This window comes from Physeter macrocephalus, chromosome 2 (genome assembly GCF_002837175.3).
Source record: "Physeter macrocephalus isolate SW-GA chromosome 2, ASM283717v5, whole genome shotgun sequence".
Classification (NCBI taxonomy): Eukaryota; Metazoa; Chordata; class Mammalia; order Artiodactyla; family Physeteridae; genus Physeter; species Physeter macrocephalus.
Window position 1 is genome coordinate 108,641,146 of NC_041215.1, and position 26,831 is coordinate 108,667,976.

The following is a 26,831-nucleotide window of genomic DNA, read 5'->3' on the forward strand; positions in this document are numbered from 1 at the left end:
AAAGAAGATATACAGATTGCCAAGAAACACATGAAAGGATGCTCAACATTGCCAATCATTAGAGAAATTCAAATCAAAACTACAGTTAGGTATCACCTCACACCGGTCAGAATGACCATCATCAAAACATCTACAAACAATAAATGCTGGAGAAGGTGTGTAGAAAACGGAACTCTCTTGCCCTGTTGGTGGGAATGTGAATTGATACAGCCACTATGGAGAACGGTATGGAGGTTCCTTAAAAAACTAAAAGTAGAACTACCATATGACCCAGAAATCCCACTGCTGGACGTATACCCTGAGAAAACCATAATTCAAAAAGGGTCATGTACCACAGTGTTCATTGCAGCTCTATTTACAATAGCCAGGACATGGAAGCCACCTAAGTGTCCATCAACAGATGAATGGATAAAGAAGATGTGGCACATATATACAATGGAATATTACTCAGCCATACAAATAAACGAAACTGAGTTATTTGTAATGAGGTGGATGGACCTAGAGTCTGTCGTACAGAGTGAAGTAAGTCAGAAAGAGAAAATAAATACCGTGTGCTAACATATATATGGAATCTAAAAAAAAAAAAAAGATTCTTATGAACCTAGGGGCAGGACCCAGACGTAGAGAATGGACTTGAGGACACAGGGAGGGAGAAGGGTAAGCTGGGACGAAGTGAGAGAGTCATGGACATATATACACTACCAAATGTAAAATAGATATCTAGTGGGAAGCAGCTGCATAGCACAGGGAGATCAGCTCGGTGCTTTGTGACCACCTAGAGGGGTGGGATAGGGAGGGTGGGAGGAAGACACAAGAGGAAGGGGATATGGGGACATATGTATACATATAGCTGATTCACTTTAGTATACCGCAGAAACTAACACAACATTGTAAAGCAATTATACTCCAGTAAAGATGCTAAAAAAAAAAAAAAAAGATTGCACTTTAAGGTTTTCTTTAATTAGCAAGCAGTGTATGCAAAAGACCTTCCCTTCATTCCTAATTTCTGGCTCATTCCTGACCTCACGTTATTCCAGATATGCCTCTTTTCCCAGGATGAAAACTGTCCTCACATTTTATCCTATCTTCTCCTTGGCCTCTCATTTTGCACATTATTGACAGAGTCCATTTCATAATACCTTGAATCTTTCTCCATGTTTTCATGCTTTATTGCTATAATCATTGCTCAATCCCTAATACCTCTCAGCTACATTGTTGCAGTAATTTACTAATTCCTACCTCAAGTACCAATTTCTCCCTTGTCTTTCCCTTTTCCAGTTGATCCCACATCTCTGCCAGGTAAAATATTTCTAAACCACTGCATTGATCTTAGTGCTCTCATTTCCAAAACCTATAGTGATTCCATCTTCTAAAAAACTAAGCGTGCTTTCTTTCGTTGTGGAATTTGACATATCACACTGAGGTTTGATCTCAAGCTGATGGGTCAGCCTTATCTCCTCATTATCTTACCCTCTGTTCACCTTCCTTCCTCCCCCCTCCTCCCCTCTCCTTCTCTCTTTAGTATCACAGCCAATCCATGTATCCACAAACCATCCTGATTCAGTGTCTCAGTGCAAACTGTTTCCTCTCCTGTGCATGATGTTTCCACGCCCTCACCAGCTTTTCTGGTTGAAGATTCATTTACCCTTCTCAGTTCCATCTGAAATTCTACTTCCTTTGAGAAGATTTTCCTGATTCCAGCTTTCCTTCCTGATCCTGTTCCCTTTTCTCTGAACCTCATCAGAAAGCACCTCTGCTTTGAAACTTACATGTCAAAGTGGTTGAAAACTACTGCTCTGAGAAGCAGTAAATTCCAATTTGAGTCCTGACTTTACCTTATACAAATGGTGTGATGTTGGACAGATTATTTAATCTCTCTAAGCATCGGTTTACTTATCTGTAATGGAAGTGATATGTTTACTTTGTACATTTGGTGTGAGTACATGTTATAATACCCAGAAGATGATTAACATGCTGTCTTCCCCCGGATAGCGTACATTCATTGAGAACATACTGCAAGTACTACTACTATTCTATTACTTTGTATTATTTTTTGTTACCTGTCCTAATCTGCCTGCTGATTATGAACTCCTCAAGCATTAGAATTTGTTTTTTCCTTGCAGAGCTTCTTCATTGAAACTACTCGATTAATTGCATTAAGTGAATCCCACCACCTTTGACAACAAATTCTTTGTCAGTATATTCGCATCAACAAGACATTTCATAAGTTGTTAAAAGAGTAAATGCTAAGCGTTCTCATCACAAGAAAAAAATTTTATTCTATTTCTTTAATTTTGTATTTATATGAGATGATGGATGTTCAGTAAACTTACTGAGATAATCATTTCATTATTTATGTAAGTCAAATCATTATGCTGTATACCTTAAACGTATACAGTGCTGTTGATTATATCTCAATAAAACTGGGGGAAAAAAACCCAAGACATTTCACTGTCAAGTAGTCTTCGGCGTCATTAGCAATCTCTTCTTGGAGGTCTCGCTCTGTGGTCCATCTCTCACATTGCTGTCTATGACAGTCCTGGACATCAGTCCCCAAAGAACACCTGCCAGTAACTTCTCTCCACTCATTATTACCCAGTGTGTTCTCTGTCAGCAGTCTAATTCTGAAGAAAATGTGTTCCTCAATCCTACAGTATTTAGGGATTAAGAAAAAAAAAAAAAAACTCTTACTGAGGAAATCAAGTTGAGGAAAATTTGGAAAGTTTGAAATAGGTTATTGCCTTTTAACCTATAAGCTTCTTTGTTCCTTCAGAGAGTTCTAATAATAATACTAATAGCTGATATTGAGCCCTTTGTATATGCCAGAGACTGTGTGTTTGATGTATTTATATAATAGTCTCTATTTTTTTCTTTAAAACCAGCAACTCTTTTAGGAATTTATCTTAATTCCCTCATTGTCCAAGTGAGGAAATGTACTTGTTGTTTTAGTTTAAATGATTTACTCAGGCACCTGACTCAGAGCCACCACTAGGATACACTTCTCTCTAATTTCATAAGTTAATCATGATTTCCTCCTGAAACAAAGTATCTCCCCTTCCCTGCCCTCAGACCTGTCTCTTCCTACCCTAAACTAGTGGCCAATCACTGGGTTGACTAATCTTAAAGATACTGTGCATTTGCCTTGTGTGGAGAAATTAGACCCACAACCATCCATCTGCAGCCCCTTCTCTCCCTCAAGCTTCATGTCTTTCTGCTGGAAGGAACCAAATGAAGCACTTTCCATCTAGTTCTTGCCACAGCTGTTCACAACAGGCTCATTTTAAACCACTGATTCTGTACTTTCACCCATAGTTTTGTACTAAAGTCTTAGGTAGGTAGCAGCTGGTTCTAGTGATTATTTGAATCAATTTTGTCAGTCGGAGCTTAGGACATGTAGCTTGCTTAATACTATTGGACCTAATGCTTGGTGACTATCTGCTTTTGTTTTAGTACATCTTAGAAAGTTGAATTAGCTATTTTGAGCTTAGTGAAATCTTCCGACTTTTCTTTTTGTAACTGAAATACTTTTCCTTTGCCCCGCAATTCATTTTTAATCTGTTTTTCACAAGTAGCTGCCAATCCCTTTTTCTTTCCACTGCTACAATAGGCTTCTCACCTCATTCTCTACATTTTCCATTCTCAGTCTGCCTCGAAAACATAAATGTGCATAACCTGCTCACCAGCCCTTGAACTCTACTGTGCTGTTTGCCTAAACATATAACATTAATAGCATATTTTCACATCTTAGTGAAAACTCATTTTATGAGATTTGTATTCAAGTAATTGTGTATAGCCCTCCTTGCTATGTTTATCTTCCATGAGGGTATATATACAGGGATTTCCACAGAACTCCATCAAGTATATAAAACACTGAGTGGTGTTTTCCCCTTTTAAAATAAATTTTAAAAGGTGGACTGGTCTTTGAGTTTCCTTTTTCAAATGCTTTTCTTTCCATCTTGAAACAAATAATGGATAACAATTTATAAAGAGCATGGTAAAACATAGTCTGGGTAAAACTTGTAATGCTTGTCTAGAGATCTAATAGATCTAATTCTCTAAGTATCTGCATTTAACAGTCAACAAAATTGAAAGTCTTTTATGCTGCTTTTTCTGGGATAGTAATATTTTTGTGATAGTCATTTAATTTAACATTTGTCAAATATCATTCTAGCCAAAAAATAGTGACTATCATGTATAAAGATAGCCTAAAAGTTGATTCTGAAATACTGAAAAGGGGAATCTTGTAAAGTTGAAATAAACCTTAATACTGCATCCTCCAACAAAGTTTTAGTGTTTTGAAATAAGATTGATTACTTTAACAAATTATGTGATTTATTTTTAAGTAAATGTAAAAATACAAGTTTGATGATTACTAAAGAGTAGGTGTCAGTATGATACAAAGAATTTATTATGTTTTATAGGAGACGTTTTGAGTGGGATAAAGAAATACTTGCAAACTAGAAAAAAGAATCCATAAAACAGTTCTAAAATTTTTTAAGCTGAAATCTTGTTGTCTAGACTAAACACTTATATTCCAAAAGCATCTATATAATACATATGAATGCTATCTATCAGCATGTGGATATTTAATACATTTATTAGGAAAGATTTGTGTTATGCTCTAAGTGTAAAACTGTAAAATTATGTTTAAAGGTAGAGATAATAAAGTTTCAGTGGTTAAACAAAATTTTCGTCTCTGTTTTTAGAAGTCTTTACAATAATATCATAACCCTAGAATGTGTATGCTTTGGGGTCAGTCTTCCTCAAATACCTACGAATGCACTATAAATCTGTTATATAAAAGTTATTTCTTTGCAGTCCATTGAAAGCTACACAACTTTCTCTTCCCACCAGATATTTTATATTCAGGACTTATAATGCATACCTATATTTAGGATTTCATATGCATATATTCATATAGGGTCTATGCTTACACAGAAAGTATAGAGAAGAATCTACTTTATCCCTTGATATTAGCACTCTAAGATTTATTTTATTTCTAACTTTTTTTTTTTTTTTTTTTTTTTGTGGTATGCGGGCCTCCCGTTGCGGAGCACAGGCTCCGGACGCACAGGCTCAGCGGCCATGGCTCACGGGCCCAGCCGCTCCGCGGCATGTGGGATCCTCCCAGACCGGGGCGCGAACCCGGTTCGCCTGCATCGGCAGGCGGACGCGCAACCACTGCGCCACCAGGGAAGCCCCTATTTCTAACTTTTATTTCAGGCTTCTGCTATAACCTGCTTGACTGAACAAAGTTTAAATATATCAGCAGTATCTGAGCAAAACTCATTTGAAATTTACTATCAGTTCTGAAATTCCATCCCTTTCCATAAATGTTGGAAACTAACATGCTCTTTTTTGCAGTTCTTAATGATAATAGGTTTGCAATGAAAACACATTAAAAATAAGCCTAATCCACTGATGAGAATATATTTAGTATATTTATTTTAGATTGCTGATAATTTAGGGAGTACTTCATGCAGAGTGAATTCATTAGGCATTTTGCTTTCTTAATGCTGTTCTTAACGTTCCAGCAAGGAGCCAAAATTTTCCCATTTTCAATTTGGAGCAGAAATGTATTTGTAGCAGTTGTAGCTCTTAATTTGACATCTAGTTTCAGGTCATTTTCATGTAAATAGGAAACAATAGAGACCTGCCTACAATTTCCATAATGGGGATGTTTGCTTCAACTTTATCATTTTTCCTCTGACAATTTTATTTTCCCTCTCTGGGATTAAAGGAGCCAGTAATTGTTCATGGTTATTATTTTTCATCTTTATAAAAACTCGTTAGTTCCACTGTCCATTACTCCAAACCTCCCAGTGCCTTGTATATTTCAGTCATACACACTCTCCATTAATGTTTCTAGCTCATCCTTTCCTTAATCTGGAGTAGGTTAGGCAGGTCAGGCTTTCCATTTCTTTCTGTAATACATTTTCTCCAGGCTTTTCAACTTCTTTTTCTACGTCTAAAAAATAAAAAATAAAAATAAAACTAAGAGGTGAAAATTTGGAATTGTTCCATTGAATACAACTGATGCCTTATTGAAAGGCAAGTTTTAGTTTTGATTTATAATGCTTCGAACATGCCCATATGTATTACCAACTGTGGCTTCACAGTTGTTTAAAATGTAATTATGTGCTTTTTCTAATAAAAATGTGTTTTATTTCATTTTTCCTCTGTTCTGGAGGAAAAATCCTCCTTTATGTTTTAAGCATAGATGTGCTTAATTCAATGTATTTTATCATCTATTCAGTAATTTTCAAGTGTGTCTCAATGGGGAGAAATTTCATTTTTGTGTACATCCTTTTAAATATGTTGATTTATGCAGATTAAGTTAAGTAGGAAGTTATTTTTGTATGTAGTCATTTCCATTTTTTCCTCTTCTAGGAAAAAAATAAGAAATCAGATAGTCTTAAACATTTTATTTCCTGGATCTTCTGAACATACCAGCAAATCATGTACTCCTTTGATTTCATCTCTGCTGTTGAATTTACAGTAGTTGTTATAATCCTAAGTTTTTTTTGTTTTTCTTTTTAATATGCCACATCTGGTTTGTTTTTGTTTTTTTTAGCAGGGACTCATTTGTGTTCTTTTTCTTTTTTTTTTTTTCTGTCCCAGTAATATGACAAGAACAGTGGAGATTTCTGGGAAAGGAGGCCCCTTGGGAATACATGTAGTACCTTTCTTTTCATCTCTGAGTGGAAGGTAAGATGTTTTCCTTATATCAGAAGCTCATACTAATGAAAAACTTGACTTGAGCTCATTTTCCCGAACATTTTTTAGAAGAGGATTAAGTGTATGTCTCTGTTATTTAGATAGACACCTCAAGATATACTTCTGTTGGCCACTTATGTGTTAGAAACAAAATAACATCACTTCTAGGATATGATGGAAAAGAAATCATGGCTTCTGCATTTACAATTAATTAAGAAGTACTTTATTAAAGTATTCTTATCAGTGACACATGGTAGACAGAAATCGTGGAAAGACTTTAACATATTTTTAGAGAAATATAGCAACTGATTTTTTAATGTTCAAAAACACACTTAAATGAAATATAGTAATTCCAAATGGATATTTCTTGATATGCCTCAGGTTTACAGAACTTAGGATAATAAATATTATAATATTATAAGTAGTTATATCAGAAGCTAAATATGTTTTGATTTTAGCTATAGTAGCAAAATGCCATTATTCTCTTTATTTTGTTCTAAAATAAAATGTAACCAATTAAAAATAATTTATCACATCCTTTTGAAATTTTAAAGACATTATATTTCTAAATCCATGCTGGTAAATGGTAATTTAGATTGCATCACCATCTCTTGAAATTTGTGTCTACTTAACTGGCTGTAAAACTTGTTTTACTGATGGGAATTAAAGTGTGTGCCTGAGAGTTAATATTAGTATTATTATAACAATCTTACAAAACTAATATTAGATATTACGTTACTATAATACTTTTCAATCGGATGACTACCTTTTGTACTAGATTGATACTGACAAAGGCTGTCAGAAACTTAAAGAAAATGAATTTCTCACCCACGTGATATGATTTTAATTAATTTGCTAAATTTATTTTCTTAAATTAAATATATCATTGAAAAGGCAAAATACCTGATTTTAGCTTAGGTGATCAAAGACCAGAAAAGTCGGTTGATTTTTCTCAAGGTCATACAAAATCCAGATACCTTGACTTGACCTCACTCCATTGCTCTTTCTAGAGCAAAACTTTTCCCAAAGCTTATATAGTATTTATTTACTGGTTCTGAATATTTATTCAGTTTGGTCTGCCATAGAGCGGGAAGAACAGATTTAGTCATGATATTTTGGTTGGCATAATTTTCAGTAGGTAGCCATCTGCTACCTGTAATTGCTAAGTCATCACCTTCTTTAGCAAATAACATCTGATGCCAAGCTCTTGCTGGAATGAATGTCCCCTAAAAAGAAATGAACTGAAAAGCTAGTGGCTCTTATTGTCTCATTTCCTGTATGTGTTAATAAGCATGTTTATAAATGTTATGGGTTATGGCACAGGACAAGCTGAGGTTGTTTTTGATAGACAGGGAGAGTATTTACCCAGTTGTCCCGAGGAATTCTAATGGCTTTTGTCAGAAGTGTACTGGTAGAGCTTTGTGAAATACCAGCGTGGCTAAGTTACTAGGCCCTTTAGCTTAATGAAGCTGGAGTAGACCACAAGATCATCCCAATTTTCAAAACATGAAGAAATATACAACATGACAGTCACCCTACATCATTTTCAATTGTTCAGAAAACAAGTTGACCCTATAGACCAAAAATCACCTTCTCTCACTTCAAATGAGGAAAACACACTAGAATGCATTGATTTACTCCCTGATCCTTCCTAGTTCTGATTTCTAGCGTAAGCTTTATAGAATAGGAAAAAGTATTGGATTCAGATTTGGAACAATTGGACTTGAATCTCACTGTTCTCTTTTGTATAACCTTGAGTGAGTCCCCTAAATTCGCCTCTTGTGAATACCTACTTCACATCAAGGTTGTGGGGATTAAACCACATTAAAAATGTGAATGCTCCTTGTGAAACACACAACATGCAAATGTGTAAATTATTAGGATTAATACTATTTTGGCTAAAACAGAAAAGCCTTGTTCAGAAATGAACTTTTATAAGTTCATGGTCAACTGTTCAGTAAATTGGTGAAATAGTTTTCTCTCTCTGTGTGTGTGTGTGTGTGTGTGTGTGTGTGTGTGTGTATTTTTTGCTATCCACTGGTATTATAGAAGGGAAATTTAATTAAAAAACATAAAAAATAATATGGAAGTGGAGACATGAGCCAATAAAAGTTAAGAAGTAATGAGTACAGGCTGAAACAGCACACTTAACTCAACCCATGTGTCTAGAAGCAACAGCATACAGAGTGTGTCAGACAAGTGTCTGACTTCATCATGCCATATGGTTGCCCTGTGTGAGCACGGGGGATGGGGGGAGTTAAGGTCATAGTGGTAGACTTAGTTCTTCATTTCCTTCCATTTATTGGTTTGTGTCATTATTTTAAATTAGAATTTACATTTAATTATTTACTAAGACTACTGTAATTCACTCTGCCTTCAATTTCTTTTTAATTTTTTTCTTTTACAAAAATAGAGCCACACCTGTTGTAGAATTAAGATCCCTAATCAAAGTTAGAACACCCCGAGTACAACACACTGGCTGCTGTACTAAATAAGGCCTCAGTGGTTTCATTGGGATGCAGAATGCTGCTTGTACGGAGGACCATTGACTCGCACAATAAAAACAAAAATGCAAGAAAAAACAAAACAAGAGTCCCTGAAAGTAAAAAAATAATAAAAAAATAAATAATAAAAAAACTTAATTTCATTTATTTTTTTTCAAAAAATATATATATAGTTTTATTTTAGAATTAAAGCATAAAATCTGTTAGTAAATAAAGGTAGCATAATATACCTGTTTTATAGTAAAGACAGCTGAATAAGAGGCAGAAGAAGGAAGGAATGGGTGAAGAGTGATATATAATGTGAGCAGAGGAGATGGTTAGGTAAAAATTCTAAGCTGGTGAGCGGCCTAGGCAGTGTGATACAGTGGGAAGAAAGGAGGAGGCCAGCAGGGTGGAGGTTTGTGCCTGAATGATCATTAGAAGGGCAAGAAGCAATTGTTACCCCTCTTGTTCTGCGGGGCTGTGGGATTTGGCCTCCTTTATCACTGCTCCTTAATGCAAATTAACTGGTTCATCTCAGCCTATAACTCATCGACGGCATTAATTTTTAAACCCTGAGAGTCTTGGTCCCAAACGAGATAGCTACCCACAGCTCACCCATTTGGGGCAAAGAGGATAAAGAGGGACTCTTTTCTGAGCCTTCTCATACTGGTCTGGATGAAATCAAACTGGAAGGAATCCATCCCTTCCATAGAATAAAGAAGGCAGGAGTGGTTTGTTGCCAGGGAACAAACTAATAAAATCAGTTAGTTTTACATTTTACCAAAATTACCTCTGACACATGGGTTTTACAGTTGGGCTTATTCTGTCAATAAATTTTTCATGGAAAGTTAGGTTATTTAGTTGAGTGAGGTTCACATAGCATACTCCAGCTGTAATATGCCAGCTAAATTGCAACCCAGTGGCCTGAAAGAATTAATTCATCTCCCAAAATGTGAAATTAAATCCTAGGGAGTAACATTACATGACTGATGATGTACTGAATTAAATTAAAGGAAGACTTGAATGCTTGTTAAAAAAATATCGCTTACATAAACTAGTTTATAACCACATGTGAGCCTCCTAATGGGTTGTGTTATTGTGAATCCACCATAACAAAAATCCAAAATGTGAACTATTAGAGAGTTGTTCAGTTTAGGAGAGAAACAGTATTTTATTCTATTTCTTTCCTTTTTTTTTTTTTGACATGCCAAATAGTTCAATTTTTAATATTATGTTATGAGATTAAGGTGGGATTAGTACTTTAAATATATTAATTTAAATCTCAGATCCCTTATCAAATAGTAGCTTTGGCCCTTATTCTCTTCCACCCAGAAGATGATTAATTTACTAACCTACTAGAACTAGGAAATGAAGCATCCCTGCACACTTGGCCTGTGACCCTGAGCTTTCCCCACAATAGGTTGGCATGACTATTTGCTCTGCTCTCTCCTGCGTCAGCGTACTGTGTTCATTTAACTTATTTAAAGTAGAGATCTAAATAGCCCTGCATGTGCCTCTCCTCTGGCTGTCTTGAGATGACGTGAGCTCATCAGATGAACTGAGGCCCTGGAGGCCGAGGTCCCACTTTGTGGCAGCTCCAAACAGGAAGATGGTTTTCTCTTCCACTTTCATTAGAGACTCCCCTTTTTTATGGCAGACCCTATTATGCACGCATAAAATGTGCTCATGTTTTATTTAGATTCAAGACTTAATGCAAAGGGACTATGTAATAGCACCTAAGGCCCCTATATGAAAGAGGGTGACAAAGTAGGAAAACAAGAGGATGAGGGAAGAGGAGGTAGTGGTTTCTCCACATCTAGCTGACTCCTCTTGGAGGACGTATCTGTCTGTTTTATCCTGAGACACCTGGGACCCTGACATGCCTCAAGGAACAGGGAAATCCCTCACGTGAGAAATGGCTAAAGTATACACAAGTTTGATTTCTTTTAGTTTTCAGTTCAAATACTACCAATATGTAATAGGTGCGTGCAAGTGCATACACACACAGTTGAATTCTTTCTTTTTATTGCTGTAGCTTTCTTTCTCCTTTTCTTTTTCTCCAACCCCATCCCCTCCTGACTCCAAGCCACAGCCCCGAAGCACCAGGAGGTTCAGGGGATCCTCTCTGAATCCTGGCTCTTCCTGGTTGAAATTTCAGACAACTCTTCCCAAAGCCCTGGTTTCATCTGGTCACCATCTCGCTCAGAAGCAGTGAGTGGCATGAGTATTACTCCAGCCTCATCAGATACGTCCATCAGCTGGTGTTCAAGGCCGCTTCACCTGGAGGCCAGGTGCACTGGCCTCCACATCCAGTGTGAGCTCCCACCCTGCTCCCCTACACACACCTGTTCGTTCCTGCCTCTGTGTGTATTCTCTCTCTCCTCCTGTCCAAATCCCACTCATTCTTCTGATCCAGTTCACATCCCCCTTTCTTCCCAAATCATTCTATGAAGACTCTAGGCTTACAGCTCCAGTTTTTTCGTTTCTCCTGTACTCCAAGCCTGTGCGGAGCCATTGTCCTGGTCCTACAGCCCTGTCTCATATTCCTCCATCAGAAGTGCGTAGAGAACACTCAACACACACTTGATTCAGTGGCACTAACAAATGGGACCGAACTTCCTTCTAAACTGAGTAATATGATCTCTGCTAAACATTTACTTCTTCAAATGCATATTATTGGAAGAGGTAGGAAGACTGCAAAAAAACTACTGTGAATACCTATTCCTCTCCCATTATCAAACATCGAGCTGCCCCCTGGGCGCCAACTCAAACTTACTTATTACAGTCAGCCCTTCTGTGAAGCCCTCTCGAAACCACGAGTCCTCTGTGTCCTCAACTCTACTGAGCAACACTAGCCTTTTCTAAGTTAACTACAAGCCTGAGAAATGGGATTGTAGGTCATTGTGCTCTGGGCTGGTGTTTATGTAAATGTGTCTTGAAGGGCTTCTTCTCTTTAGTGAGTCATGTGTGCGAGTGTGTTTTTTTGTTTGTTTGTTTGTTTACTAAGGATTTAAATAACAAACAGTTGCCTGACTATAAAGCATACTTTCTTTCATAAATAGAAACCAATATTTATTTCTGAACAGTTACAAATGGAGAAACAACTCGCAGGTTATTCAGTCATTCTCTTTCAACCTAAATGTTGCATTTAGGATTCTAGGGCTCTTCATCCGTGGCATTGAAGAAAACAGCAGGTCCAAGCAGGAAGGACTGTTTCACGAAAATGAATGTATTGTAAAAATCAACAGCGTGGACCTCGTAGACAAAACCTTTGCTCAGTAAGCATTTTTTTCATTGTTTTATTTACTTTATTGATTCCTAGAATGCTTGTAATCATTACTGAGCTCATTACGATCAAAAGTGTAGGTAGAACTTCTGGTAAGTTCCCTTTGACCCCAGAACATCTATTTTCAAATATGTCCTGTGTTTTAGCATGCTCAGAGGTGGGCTGCAAATGTCCCTGACAGCCCTGAGAAGGGCAAACTGCAGAATAGAGCAAACCTGCTGCCTGGCTGTCTTTCTGGGGCATCGATAGATGGGTTTGTTTTTCTTGGGATACAGGTCAGTTAGACTGGTATTTAAGAACTCTTCACAGACTATTAGTTCGGCTTATTAATTAACCTACTTGGTGTCAGTAGTCTTCCTTAAACTAAATATCTGTGAGAGATGACTGTGAAGACTCACTGAATAATAGAAACAAATGGAAAAAAAAAGTTAAAATACTCTCCCTCAAGAAATTATTTCTCTGCATGTGAAAATGTTACAGGAATAGGTCTTTGTACCTAAGAATTAGAGTATGCAGCAGTCTGCATATGCTTTTTTATATGTATATTGGCATTACAGTGGAACAAGGGAATAATCACAAATACTCTTTAGTAATGATCACCAACCTCTCTTGTTTCAACCAAAACAACTCATAATATATCTTCTCTGTGACCATTAGTTGCCAATATTGTGTTGGGTGGAGGGGCAGTGCTGTAGCTGCTTAAGTGTGGAAGAAAATGAAGTCTTAAGAGTGTATTTCTAAAAATAATAATAGGCAAAATTATAACTATTATCAATAATGATATTATTTTTATATATCACTGTGCTTGTTACCAGGACTTAATAGGAATGCAAGGCAGACATTATTCTCCCTATATTATAGAGGTAGAAATCAAGGCTTATAAAAATTCAATGTGGAGTAGAAATTGACTCCTAGTCAAGGAGCTGACCAGAGGAGTTGGGCTGTCTATGTGAAGTCTTCTCCCTCCTCCCCTAACATTGTAAGCTCTTCGTGAATAAAGTGAGGGGGAGCTCAGATAGCAGTTGGAATTATGATTAATTATTATTTGGTGTGGCTGCTAATAACAGAGACCTGAAATAAAGGTAGCTTAAACAAAATTTACCTTTTCCAAGGACAAACAAGTGTGGAGATGGCAGTCCAGAGTTGGAATGGAGGGTCCACCAACATCAGTGAGTCAGGCATCCTCCATCTTTCTGCTTTGCCATCCTTCTTATGCGGATGCTATTTTTAAGCTGTCTCATGGTAACAAGATGGCTGCTGGAGTTCCCTCCATCACTTCTGAGTTTTAAAAATTAGGAAAGAGAAACAGTAGAACAAAAAAGTTTCTGCCTCCCAGATGAACCAGATTTTCTCTAACCTTTCATCTCATTGGCAAGAAAGCTGGGAAAGAGAGTTGTTTTACCTAGTCATAAGGTATAAGGAGACATAAGGAAGAAGGAAAGAAAAAGTAGTAGGAAATTTGAGGAAAAGCACAAAGAACTAAGACAAAAAAGTAAAATCATTAGGGACTCTATAATAGAATAACAGGGAGGGTGCATTTTGGATTGCCAATCCACTGTGATATTTGACACAGCCAACGTACCTACCAAATGTCTCCGTGAGGAAACGTTTGTGTCAGAATTGGGCTTCTGAAACACAACCCACCTATACTTTAGATTAAAGTCTTAAAAGGAAACCAAATGATAATCTGATGGAGACTATGAAAGATGTTTGTTCCATTTAAAATCAGAGCTTGCTTTTATATTTACTTCAGTAAATACTTCTGGGTAGAATTTCAGATTTAGAAATGCTTAAAAGCTGTGGGTCATTGGACAAGTTACTTAAGCTCTCTGAGCCTCCACTTCTTCATTTTGCAAAATGAGAGCTAATTATACTTACTTAACATGGTTGTTAAAAAGGTTAAATGAGAGAATCGTGCATGTTGATAATGCACATGTAGCCCAGTGTGGTGGCACCTAATGGGCAGGCCATCCACGGTAACTAGCATTTAGTTAGCAAAGTCATATTGGTAGTAATAGTGATAGTATCTCCTGTGCTTATGCTCCTGGGATGCTCCTGTAGCGTGAGGCTGGGCGCTTTGGATGGCATGCTAGGAAGTGGTATCATTATATGTTCACTGTCTTTCAAGGGCTCAGGACGTCTTCCGTCAGGCAATGAAATCTCCAAGTGTGCTGCTGCATGTGCTTCCACCTCAAAACCGGGAACAGTATGAAAAATCAGTCATTGGACCTCTTAACATTTTTGGTAACAATGATGGTGTTTTGAGAACAAAGGTGCCGCCTCCTGTCCATGGAAAATCAGGAATAAAGACAGTAAATCTCACAGGAACAAGCAGTCCTGAAGAAGATGCATCAACTTCCCTGCAGCAAAGCAAGAGCCCCCGAGTACCAAGACTAGGTAGAAAGCCATCCTCTCCCTCACTCTCCCCACTCATGGGGTTTGGCAGCAAGAAAAATGCAAAGAAAATTAAGATTGACCTAAAGAAAGGTAATTATTAAATTATGCTTAATAGCATTCTATTATTGTAACATGTAAAATTGGTTAAGAGAAATGCATTAAGGCTAATTTTGTTAATTCTCCCTTCATTTAATTGAATCAAAGAATAGATTTAAGTGTATACTGCAGTAACTTAAATTTCTTAAAATCGTAGTACTTTCTTATTCTTTTTTCTGGAGAGTGTAAATTATTTGAAGCAAGAAATTATAAAGACCTGCTGTGAAATAGAAAGAACCATTACAAACTTGGTAGGAACAGAGTGTTATCGTATCACAACTTAATACTAAATAGGCATTGAAATTCAGTTGTCTGTTTTAAGCAAGATTGGTGATTTTTGAAGCATCCTTTAGTCCAAGTCCGAAAAGCCAATATATTGTTTCTGGTTCTCTAAGATAGTTTTATACCGGCAAAAACTTATTCCTCAGCAAATATGTAGTAATTATTAATTTCACTAATTCAACAATGCAAATAATTTTTCAAGTATTCTTAATTTCAAAAGCATGTATAACCTTTTTTCTTCATCTTTTTCAACTTTTTTATCCATTTGAAGCCCAGATCAATAAGACTAGATCATGTGTGTTCATAGATATTTATGAAATATTATACATACACACATACACATTCATGTATTTCTGTGCTTTTGTTTATTTTGTAACTTCTCCTGATAATCCCTTCCCCCACTGCAACCTTCTGCAACCCGCTGTGATTTTCAGGATTCCATTTAAAAGAAACCAAGATTTTATGGATTCTTGTCTGAATTAATAGGAAATGTAATGATCACAAGGTATTTTTAGAATGCTTATTCACATATATCTAAAGCAAATTACATGTACCTTTAATTGGGATATAGAGATTATTCTGAAAAACCCTCTGGTCAAACTTTTGTCCTCCTATAAGAATTCTATACTGGGAAGAAAATGTATTGATAGGCACAATTAGGCTTTTTATGTAAATGCATCACTTGTGCTTTTCATACAAATTGTGCAGCTATGTATAAGACATAGGGTTGAGTGCTTTGAGAGCAGATAAATCAGACACAGAATGTGACCTTAAAAATCCATCAGAAAGCCTTGAATGCAAAAATAAAGAATATTACATCCCACAGCTGTGTTTTGGGAAGACTAATCTGTCAGAAAAAGATATACTAAAGAAGAGAGCATACAACAAGGGATCAGTAAAGGGTGCACGGTGTCTGTCTGAATATAATATGTATGCCTAAATTGCTGACTGGATGTAGGCAGGAAGAGAGAGGAATTACTGTTATTGCTGAGTTTTTCAGCCAGGGTGGCTTGCGCAATGGAGATGCCATTACAAGAAATTAGAATTTTAAGTAGAAAAGGAAAGGATCTGGGTTGGAGAAGGAAGTTCATAGTGAACTTCAAAATGCTTGTGAAAGAATGTGCATGGTAATATCCTGGAGACTGACACCAGAGAGATTAGAGACAAACGAAGTGATGTAAGTGTCATCTGTAGGAAGATGGTAGTTGGAGCCAGGAGCATGCAAGGCAAGTCTAGAGGACAAATTGTTCCAGATCCTTGGGGAACATCTATGTTTACGTGGGAGAACGATGGGTAAGAGAAGCAGACATGTTGTGATCAGAGAGGCAGAAAAATAATCAGAAACTAAAAACATGAATACCAATGGGGGAGTTAATTTCAAGAAAATGGTTGGTGAGAAGTGTCAAAGCTAGAAAAGGGGAAAGATCAGAATAGGAAAAATGACTGGATATGGTCATGGGTAGGTAGTTGGTGATGGAAGATTAAAGAAGCAGTAGGATTGACGTAAGGATTCTTTAGGGAAGAGAAACCTAAGCATGCCTTCACATAGAGTGAAAAAATACATAAGCTCAAAGAGAGAAACTGGAGATGCAAGAGAACGGGACAGGAGTAACAGGAACAAGTGATGGGACAGTGGGATGCAGTACGCAAGGAATGGAGACTCAGGGGGAGGGGGAACCACAGGCTGGCTAGTTGATTGAAAGCCCGACATGTCAGATGGCCTCTTGCTTCTCAGGAAAGTATGAAGTCAGGTTATGGTTTACTGAGAAATCAGTCTCTCAGGTATATGGATAACATGTGGTGTTTCTTCTAGGACCTTAGTAAACGGAAGTGTTATATATCTACACTGGCCCTAAATTCACTGTGATACAATCATGGCCTGTAAGGAACTGTAATCTGTATTTAAAACCAGAAAAACTAAAGCATATTTAAAATATTTACTGGAATGTCAATATTTCACTTATTCTGCATTTGTTTAAATTAGGTGGATTTAACTATAAAATTGAATATAATATTACTCCTGCTGAAGGTGACCGTGCGTTTTCCTGGTCTTATACACTAGGACCTGAAGGACTTGGTTTCACTGTGGTTACCAGAGATTCTTCCATACATGGTCCTGGTCCCATTTTTGTAAAAAACATTTTACCAAAGGGAGCAGCAATAAAAGATGGCCGCCTACAATCAGGGGACAGAATTTTGGAGGTAAGAATTAGAATGAATATCTTCAATAAAATCTTTCTTGGTGTTTGAAATAAGTATATAAAATGTATTAAATTTTGAATTCAGTATGTTGAAAACTGTACTTATAGACAAGATAAGGACTTTAATTAGAAACCTGGTTAATCAGTAGCCTATCTTTGTAAGTCCTCAATAAGGACAATGATATGGGGCCAAATAATATTGAAAAGTTTTCACTATCTCCTCTTTCTTACTTCCGCCTCTTAGAGTCCCTGGGGAATTTGGGTCAAATCCATGAGTTCATCATATATTCAATTAGGGCTAAGGATTTCAAAGTTGCACCCAAGCCCTTGTAACAGTTTCCTTAAACTTCTCCAAGAGTGGGCCAGCCTGTCTCAGGTTGGTCTACGCATATAGAGAAGTATTTGGAATACCCAAAGCAAGAGGCTTTTTTTTTTTTTTTTTTTTTGCCATTTATTTTTGTTTGATAACATCATCTTCTTGGCTAAACATATATTGTCAATTTACCTTTCAAGAAATCATATTCGTTGAAAGTGGCTGGTTCCATTGAACCTTCTCATGGCATGGAAGTAGCACTATAGCTTTTTATATAGTTCTAGATCATGATAGAAAATGGGCCAAATGACTAAGGTAGCTCCAAATTACAGTCTCCAATAATCTATGGTAACCTGATGACTATAATTTTCTAAACATGGAAAATTGTAGAATTATAACAAAAAAACTTATGCCTCAAGAATTTACTGTGTGATAACGGTCCATTTCTCCTGTTTGTATTTGGCAGAGAATGGTAACAGCTAAGCATTTGAAATCAGCTTCCTTCCTACTTGAGGAATCATTCTCTGGTATCTGTCAGTTTGATTTGTCCTTGCTAAGAATGTGATGTCTTAGGGAAAACTGCTGATGCCAATTACTGAATGTCTGAGACTGTCCAGCACCACAGTAATGATGGCTGGTATATTGCTAGTATCATAAACATAGTTGGTTTGGGCTCATGTATTCAGTTTTCATCTTTCCAGAGCTTCATTGATCATGGGAGCCCATTTGCTGCTCGCTTTCCAAAACCATCTCGGGCAGAAGGGGATGGCAAGTGTTTTAATTGTGGCTGCTCATATGGTTGCCTGCATTAGGTAAATGGCAGAGATGTCACTGGACGAACTCAGGAAGAGCTCGTGGCCATGCTGAGGAGCACCAAGCAGGGAGAGACTGCATCGCTGGTCATCGCCCGCCAGGAAGGAACTTTTCTGCCCCGAGAGCTGGTAATGTTCAGATCACAGTCTTACTGAATTTTCAATACAGAACATAATACACTCAGTGAATTCATAATAGCTGAGAAATGAGTTCTAAGTCATGGGCTTCATTTGTAAAAAAAAAAAAAAAAAAAAAAAAAAAAAAAGTGAACCACGCTGACAAGTGTTTTGCCCCCATTTGGGGTATCACTGTTTTAGTGATGATGATGTGATGATGCAGTGAGGTAGGTAAATGCAAACAGTGCTTCAGGTGTACAAATTCAAACACCCTTCAAGGAGGCAATTTAACAATATTTGATAAAATAAAATGCACATTGAGTATGTGCTGTGGGCTAGGCTCTGTGCAAAACACAACCAGCAGAAATGTTCATGGCCCTACCTTAGTGCAGTTAGCAGTCTAAAGGGAAATTAAAATATAACCAAGTATTTAAAATGGTGATGAAGATTATGAAAGAAAACTGCGGAGTGCTACAGTAATATATAACAAGGGAATTTAACCTAGTCTTGAAGGCTGGGAAAGGCATCTCAAGAAAGAGAAGTCTTATTAAAAATGTATACCCTTAAAAAAAAAAAAAAGTACCCTTTGACCTAGTAACTATACTTTTAGCAATTTGTCCTAAACTGATCATCAAAGATGTGGAAAAAATTCTTCTATATTGATTTTTTTTCTCTTCAGTCCTATTTATTATAGTGATATATTGGGCATGGTACAACAAGAAGGTATTGGTTAAATAAATAACTGGATCGCTCTCCAATGAAATATAATAAGTACTTAAAATGGTCTCTGTGAGGAATTAATAATGAGAGAATGTTCATAGTATATTATTAAGTAAAAAGTCAGGTATAAAATGACATACATATGCAGTATGACAAATTATGACAAATTACATTAAAATATTTTTTAAAAAGCTGGAAGGAGATGCACTCAGATTGTTGGGATTATGAGAGATTTTTATTTTCTCTTTTTTTTTTATACAATGAACACATAATATTTATTATTGAAATATTTAAGGAGGCTTTAGAAACTTCAAAGGACTTTTATGGCTAATAATAAAGAAGAATAGATGTGGTCAAAGGACTTCTAATTACCCTTTGTTTTTTATTTCCTTTGAATCTATATAAGAAATGACAAAGGCACATATGGGTAATATGATAGGTTCCCCGAGTTAGATCATCAGAATAGTGAGTGTTGAGAAAATTGAGTATAGTTAACTTAAAAAAAAAAAAAAAGTTTAGTACTGATAATTGCTATCACATATATAAAGAGTTATTGTATGGATTGGAAAGTAAATTTTAGTCTGTTTCTTCAGATAGTTTATATCCATTAATTTACTTACGCATTGATCCAACAAACAAGTTACTGAGCATATGCGCTGTGCACTAACTTGGAGGTTCTGGGGATACAAAAATAATTAAGACTAATTTCCTGCCCTATGTGAGCCTGTTCCAAAACAAATAGTTGGAAGTGATAATGTTACAAGCACTTTCTAACTGTTGGAGCTGTCCAAGAAGGAAACAGGTTATTTAGCATACTGAAACAGAACCTGCCTCACCATCTGTCAAAGATGCTCCAGAAACAATTCTCCTGTTGGTAAGGTGATAAGACTAGATAACCTTTAAGATACCTACTCTGGGGCTAATATTCTGTTACATGTGTTTATATCCACATTTGAATATACAGCCGTCCTGAACCTCCTCTCCTATATATTAACCCTCCTTAGTACTGGCCAAAGGAACCCCTTCCTTCCATGTTTCTGTACCATGGAGTTTCCTTTTGATCCTTCGTTATCTTTCCCATCATCTTATCCATTTTTCCTCTTGTCCTCTTTTATGCTTTGAGAAGATACATGGTAAAATAAGGAAGGGGAGATGCACTCCCCACCTCCTTTCCGCTACTGGACTCCTCCACACTCAGCGCTTTGGAAGGCAGAATCTTGAGTTACGGCCTCATCTCCTCACTGAAGCTCCCGACTCTTCCTAAAGAGAAATGCTGTCAACACTCGAAGTCTAGATTTTTTTTCTCTAAATTCAGATGGATTCTTTCCCTCAATCTTTTATTTATCCAAAGACGTTGGTCTTTCTCTACAAGGGTCAAAGTGAAAAGAAACAATACAAAAAGGGGCAGCATGGATATATAGCAGGAAGCCCTTACACTTCTTATTTAATTCGTTGGTTGCTGGTGATAAAAGCGGTTAGAAAACCTCAGTAGGACTATGTACTTGTTTCAGGGATAGGAGAACTAGGAAAGAAGTTTTGATTGTGTGTTCTTTTGAACTGTGGTCCTGGGAGGAGTAAAATCCTGCATATAGAGAGAAATATTCCAGGCAGCCCCTAGGCATGCAGAGGAACCCAATAGCAGAGCTCCAGCTAGGAACTCAAACACTCACGAGTCCCTCGTTCCCCATCTAACAGTTACTTATACCCCTTTTCCATATGTCCTCTAGAATTCCCAACTGCACAGCTAACTCCTTCTTCCTATAAGCTCTCCCAGCCCCCCTTACCCCCACCAACTCCCACCCCTGCCCCCAGTAAGGGGGAAAGGGATGCTGATCTTATTCCAGTTTGAAACTCTGAAAGCATTTTTAGTCAAAGACAATTACATCTAGAAGTTAGCAAATGGAATAATAGAATTTTTGGACTAAAGGGAGCTGAAAGAATCTGTGAGTCCAGCTCTACTTTTGTAGCTGAGAAAACAGAGAGAGGCTCAGGGTGGTTGAGTAACCTGTCCATGGGCCCACAGTCAGCAGGAACTAGATGCCTAGGTTTCTTAGCATTTACTATTGTCTCTGAAGCTCAACTTCTGTCCTTACTACCTACTGTGTGATCCAGAGCAGATCACAAAATCATTCTGAGGCTCAGTCCTCATCTGTATCATTAGATTTCTGTGACAATTAAAAGAGATAATGCATGCAAAGCTCTAAGTGTTGCTTCTGGTCAATTGTAAGTACTAAATATGTTAGCTATACTTGTTTCTTCTAGTACATTACCACTTCTGTAGCATTGTAAACACAATACTGTATAGGTATTATGGGGTAAATAGATTTATGCAGGCTTACCTGCCTGGGATTAACCACTATTTTGAACATTGATTGTTTTCTTTTTCATTATTTTAATATGTATTCTGGTATCCAAAATACAGAATTACAGACAAAATTTGTGTAACCAACCAAATTTACAAGCCAGGCAGCCTGTATATATTATTTCACTCTCATTTAATATAATTTAGTGAAATTGAATTTCTGTCCCAGAAAGTGATATCATAGGCCAAGCCCACCAGGGAGCATATTAAATTAATTGTGCAACTTTGAGATTATAAGTGAAAATAAATTCTTTGTTCTCATCATTTTCTGTGTTATACAAAATTTGGAGGGCATGTGGTTAGTATCCATTCTCTTAGAATTCTCTGGCAAATAGTCTCTTTAAAAAATATTTGACTTCTAACTATCCAAATATGTGGAATATTCTTTGTAACCACAGCAAAGCAAGGGCCTTTGAGGCTAACAAGCACTGAAGTAATGTGGACCCAGAATCTTTGTTTTGGAGAAATGTGGAATAATATTATTTTTCCAGCCCAAATACCTGTCTTGAATGCTAAATAGCAGGAACTCTGCAGGAAGTTTATAAAGAGGTCATATTTGGCATTCACGGGGCTGTTTCAGCGGGAAATACTCAGAGCGTGGCACTGGACTATTTGAAAGCACAGAATAAAGAAGAGTGTGCGACGTGATACATCTTTGTATTTTTCTTTCAAAAAATTGAAGGTGGTATCATTTCGGTCTCTTCTCCCTTGTTGTGATTGATGCACACACTTGACTTGCCATTGAAAATCTGGCAGGATGAAGGAAGGACAGCACTTCCTGCTTTTGTCTTGTTCTATCTCCTTTGAAGAAAACAAACTGTTTATTGGTTTCCTGTTCTGAGAAACTGTCCTCTCCCTTTTGTTAAGCTGTGCTATTTCGTGAGCTCGGTACCCTCTTAACAGCACTGCTCTGCCTATTTTCTGACAGTTAAATCTTCCTTACTTCCTTGTTATCATTAGCTTCCTGTGAAGTCTTAACACTCACAGCCGAGGGAGCATGTGGTCAGCAGTTCCACAGGAAGGCCCAATATAGGATGGTCTCTCGAATGTGACCCTCTGTCATTCCAAAGGCCTCAGCCTCCATTTCCTGGTCATTCCTCCTGACTTGCCACATAAGAGAACTGTGCTGAATGCTTGTATTTGCTGGTTCATGTCTTCCGTCCTGAGCAATTGGTTAGTATCACAAGTATAGCAGCACGTTTAGCCAACTTTCTTTCCATCTGTGGCAGTCTGGGTTGAAAATCAAATGAAAGGAATTTATATAATAACATCATTTAATAACATCATTACTATTTAGCTCTTTCTAGTATTTTTACCAAAAGAACTGTGCTTCAAAGGTAATCTTTCCAGAATCCCAGTCCAGAAGATCCTTTGATGTTCTCATCCCCTTACTGGGTGAGAGTTTATTAAAGAGGTGTTCACATAAGGAACATTTTTGCAAAAGGGACTTTGAGATTAGCGTTGGTAATAGAATCAGAAGGTGAAACTGCTGTATCTGCGCCTGCACTTGAAACAAAAACTATGCTACTCATTCGGTGGTTTGTTTGGTCTGTTCTGTGAGAGACATGGTCTGCAAGTTCTTTTCCATCCCTGATACCTAAAATTCTTTTTGTCTTGTGCAAAGTGTCAGATAAAGCTCTCTTTCCATTCAGAAAAGATTCTGAAAAACTAAAGGTTTTCTATGTATTCCATGCCTGTATTTTTAAGGACTTCAGAGAAAGCAGCACTTTATTATTTGCCACGTACGTGCATGTACGTGTACATGTATGTGGCTGTCTTCTTTTGTTTACGGGGGGAAAAGAAGTATTCTGCCATTTCATTGGTAACCTGTTTAACGTTTCACGTTCTGACCTGCTGCCTTATCTTTAAATTATCCTGAAAAATCACAGCAACCCCTGGTGGGTAAAACAAGCTGAGAAAATTTCAAATGTATTTATAATTTCTACCTGCCAAGTTTGCCTGCTATTAAGCACCGGCCTCTGCAAGGGGCAGTAACTCTATTTCAAGCAAGCAAGTTGCTCCTGCCTGGAATGATTGAGATCCCAAAGTTAGCCATGTTTGTCATGCTGATCTGACCTTCCCTCAGGAACATCGCTTTTGCTGAGAAAAAACTGATGCATGCATATGTGGAGGCTCCCTTAATAGCTGCTGAGATCTGTGCATTCCAGCACTACCGTTTCACCAGTCCCGGTAACTACCTTAGCAAATGACACATGGCCCAACCCCTTCACGGTTTACTCTATCTTCTTCCTAAGTGAAAAATTCACACCTCAAATGTCAAATTATTTAACATCGTGAATCATGCAAGAATTTTAGTTTGAAAACTTAGATGAACCTCATTTAACTGATATTTTATTCCCTTTGGCTATTTGATTCAAAATGATTCCATGCTTAATTGACCAAGGTACTTAAGGAGGAATGAATATTATAGTGGTTATTTGTGGATAAGTAGCAGAAATTCAAGGATGGTTTCAGAATGATTTTTTCTACCTAAACCAGAGTGCAAGAGTTATGTTTTAGAATTTAAATAATTATTCAGAAACCAAAATGCAGGGCTTCCCTGGTGGCGCAGTGGTCGAGAGTCCGCCTGCCGATGCAGGGCACACGGGTTCGTGCCCAGGTCCGGGAGGATCCCACATGCCGCGGAGCGGCTGGGCCCGTGAGCCATGGCCGATGAGCCTGCGCGTCCGGAGCCTGTGCTCCGCAACGGGAGAGCCCACAACAGTGAGAGGCCCGTGTACCAAAAAAACAAAAACAAAAAAACAAAACCAAAATGCATTGCTATATTTTATAGATGCTCCAAGTAACTCAGTTCTATGACTTCAGATGGAGTCCTTGCTAAGATACAATCTCCATTTCTGCCTCTTTCTACAATAATTTCAGTTTCCTTCTTAACTGCATTTCTTCTGTTCAACCAGTAGTCAAGGCTCTGCAACATGACCTCCAGAATCAACAAGATGTGTCCCTGTCCTCAAGAAGCTTCTAGCCCATAAAGAAAAAAAGAGTGATGAGTTGATCAAATTATGCAAATAAAGTGTTATGGGAATTCAAAGTTGGGGACCAAAAAACCTTTAAGAACCTAATGGTATTTGAGAAGAATCTTGATGATTGAGTAGGATTTCAAATTGCAGAGCTACGGGGGGAAGGAAATAGCATCTTCAGATACTCAGAGATTGGAAAATACAAAATACATCAAGGAGATAGTAAGTAGCCCATCCTGGTAGATTACTGAGCAAGGAGCTGTCATGAGTAGCATTGTTTGTAAGGGGGGAAAAGGTATTAGGATACCTGCTAGGATCTGTTGCAATTCACTAGACTGTAATGATGGGGAGCTTAAGAGCTGGGTTTAGTCAGACCTGGGTTGAATCCTGGCTCTCCTACTGATTGGCTGAATGGCCGCGATTAAGTTACTTCTGTATGCCCCCACTCCTCATCACAAACATGGGGATCGGATTTTTGTCTACCTAAGAGACTGTTGGTTAGCATTAAATGAGATGCATGTATAGGGCACATAGAATGGGATTCAGCATTCTATGTGAATAGAATTGTTATCGTTACTTGTTATTGTTATTGCTCATCTAAATGAGAGAGATTAAGTGCACAGTTCGGGCTTCCCACTCATTGGGAATGGAGAGGGGTATGGAAATAGAAAACTTTGGCTTTGGCATCTGATAGATGTTAGGGTAATGGAATGAGATATATCAAATCTACCCAAGTTTTGAGTTTGGATGTCTAGAGATAGAAGATACATAGGCAGGTTTGGAGAAGAAAACAATTATTTATGGCCTAGAATTGTGTTCCTTTCATGGATCCCAAGCTGGTCTATGGCCAGTGATCATCAGCATTTTTGCCTTCTCCCTGCTCTCTAGCCATTCCAAACTTTTTTTTTTTTCACTTGTTTAAAATGTTACCCGTGCCCTCTCTTTGTCAATCCACTGCTGTGAGACTTCCCTCTTCTTAGGACACCCCCTCCCTTCCCTCTCACTGTACAACTCCTTAAGACATTTACTTACAGAGCCTCCTTGAACCCCCAAGTCTGGGTTATGGAGCCCCACTTAGTTTTCCATTTATATTCAAAACTTACCGTGCTTCTGAGTCACCTTAAGAACTGTAGACAAATAGCAATGAAGAGTCCAGATTTGGGAGTCTCATGGGCTGAATGTGAATCCCTGCTTCACAATCGTACTCAACCTCTCTGCCTCAGTTTCTTCACTTGTCAAATAAGGATGATGATAGCACTTACCTTGTAGGGTTGTTGTGAGAATTAGTTGAGCATAGATGCTAACACGTGGTAGGTGTCGAATAGTATTGACTCCTGTTATTTCCCATGCCTGGTGCACACTGTGTGCTCAGTAAATATTTGTTGACTGAATAAGGGAAAGCTATGCATTATTAAAGTAGACAGTATAGAAAGCTGGAAAAGGTATTGCTAAAACAGCTATTACCCCTGATCTATATCTAATCTGTATTGAATGCATTATCCATCCTGCTACAATCATTTTCAAACAAAAAATATGCAGAGATTTCCTTAGATATCAGGGCACTAGCAGCTTCTAATTACACACAAGACAATGAGGATAGGGATAGTTAGTATTAAATGTAAAGATGTAGACATAGAGAATGGACTTGAGGACACAGGGTGGGAGGGGGAAGCTGGGACGAAGTGAGAGAGTAGCACTGACATATGTACACTACCAAATGTAAAATAGATAGCTAGTGGCAAGCAGCAGCATAGCACAGGGAGATCAGCTCGGTGCTTTGTGACCACCTAGAGGAGTGGGATAGGGAGGGGGGGAGGGAGACGCAAGAGGGAGGGGATATGGGGATGTATATATGCATATGGCTGATTCACTTTGTTGTACCACAGAAACTAACACAGTATTGTGAAGCAGTTACTCCAATCAAGATGTATTAAAAAATTTTTTTAATGTAAATGACAGTTTAGGTATCATGAAGACATTTGCATGGTCTAGTTGTACAGTTTATTTGTAAAGACATATAAAAACAATAAGTATTAGTACTTTTTTTTTTTTTTTTTTTTT

The 26,831-nt window shown here is 37.6% G+C and overlaps 1 protein-coding gene across 12 annotated transcripts in view; it reads left to right on the forward strand.

Moving 5' to 3' along the window:
• Positions 1 to 26,831, forward strand: part of PARD3B (par-3 family cell polarity regulator beta) — a 1,107,844-nt gene that overhangs the window by 556,523 nt on the left and 524,490 nt on the right. For all 12 annotated transcript variants that reach the window (XM_055089625.1, XM_055089621.1, XM_055089624.1 and 9 more), the window contains exons 6-10: positions 6,622 to 6,708; positions 12,356 to 12,481; positions 14,618 to 14,976; positions 17,327 to 17,466; positions 18,591 to 18,719. In XM_055089625.1, the coding sequence (XP_054945600.1) occupies positions 6,622 to 6,708; positions 12,356 to 12,481; positions 14,618 to 14,976; positions 17,327 to 17,466; positions 18,591 to 18,719 (841 nt within the window). The remainder of the gene's footprint in view (positions 1 to 6,621; positions 6,709 to 12,355; positions 12,482 to 14,617; positions 14,977 to 17,326; positions 17,467 to 18,590; positions 18,720 to 26,831) is intronic.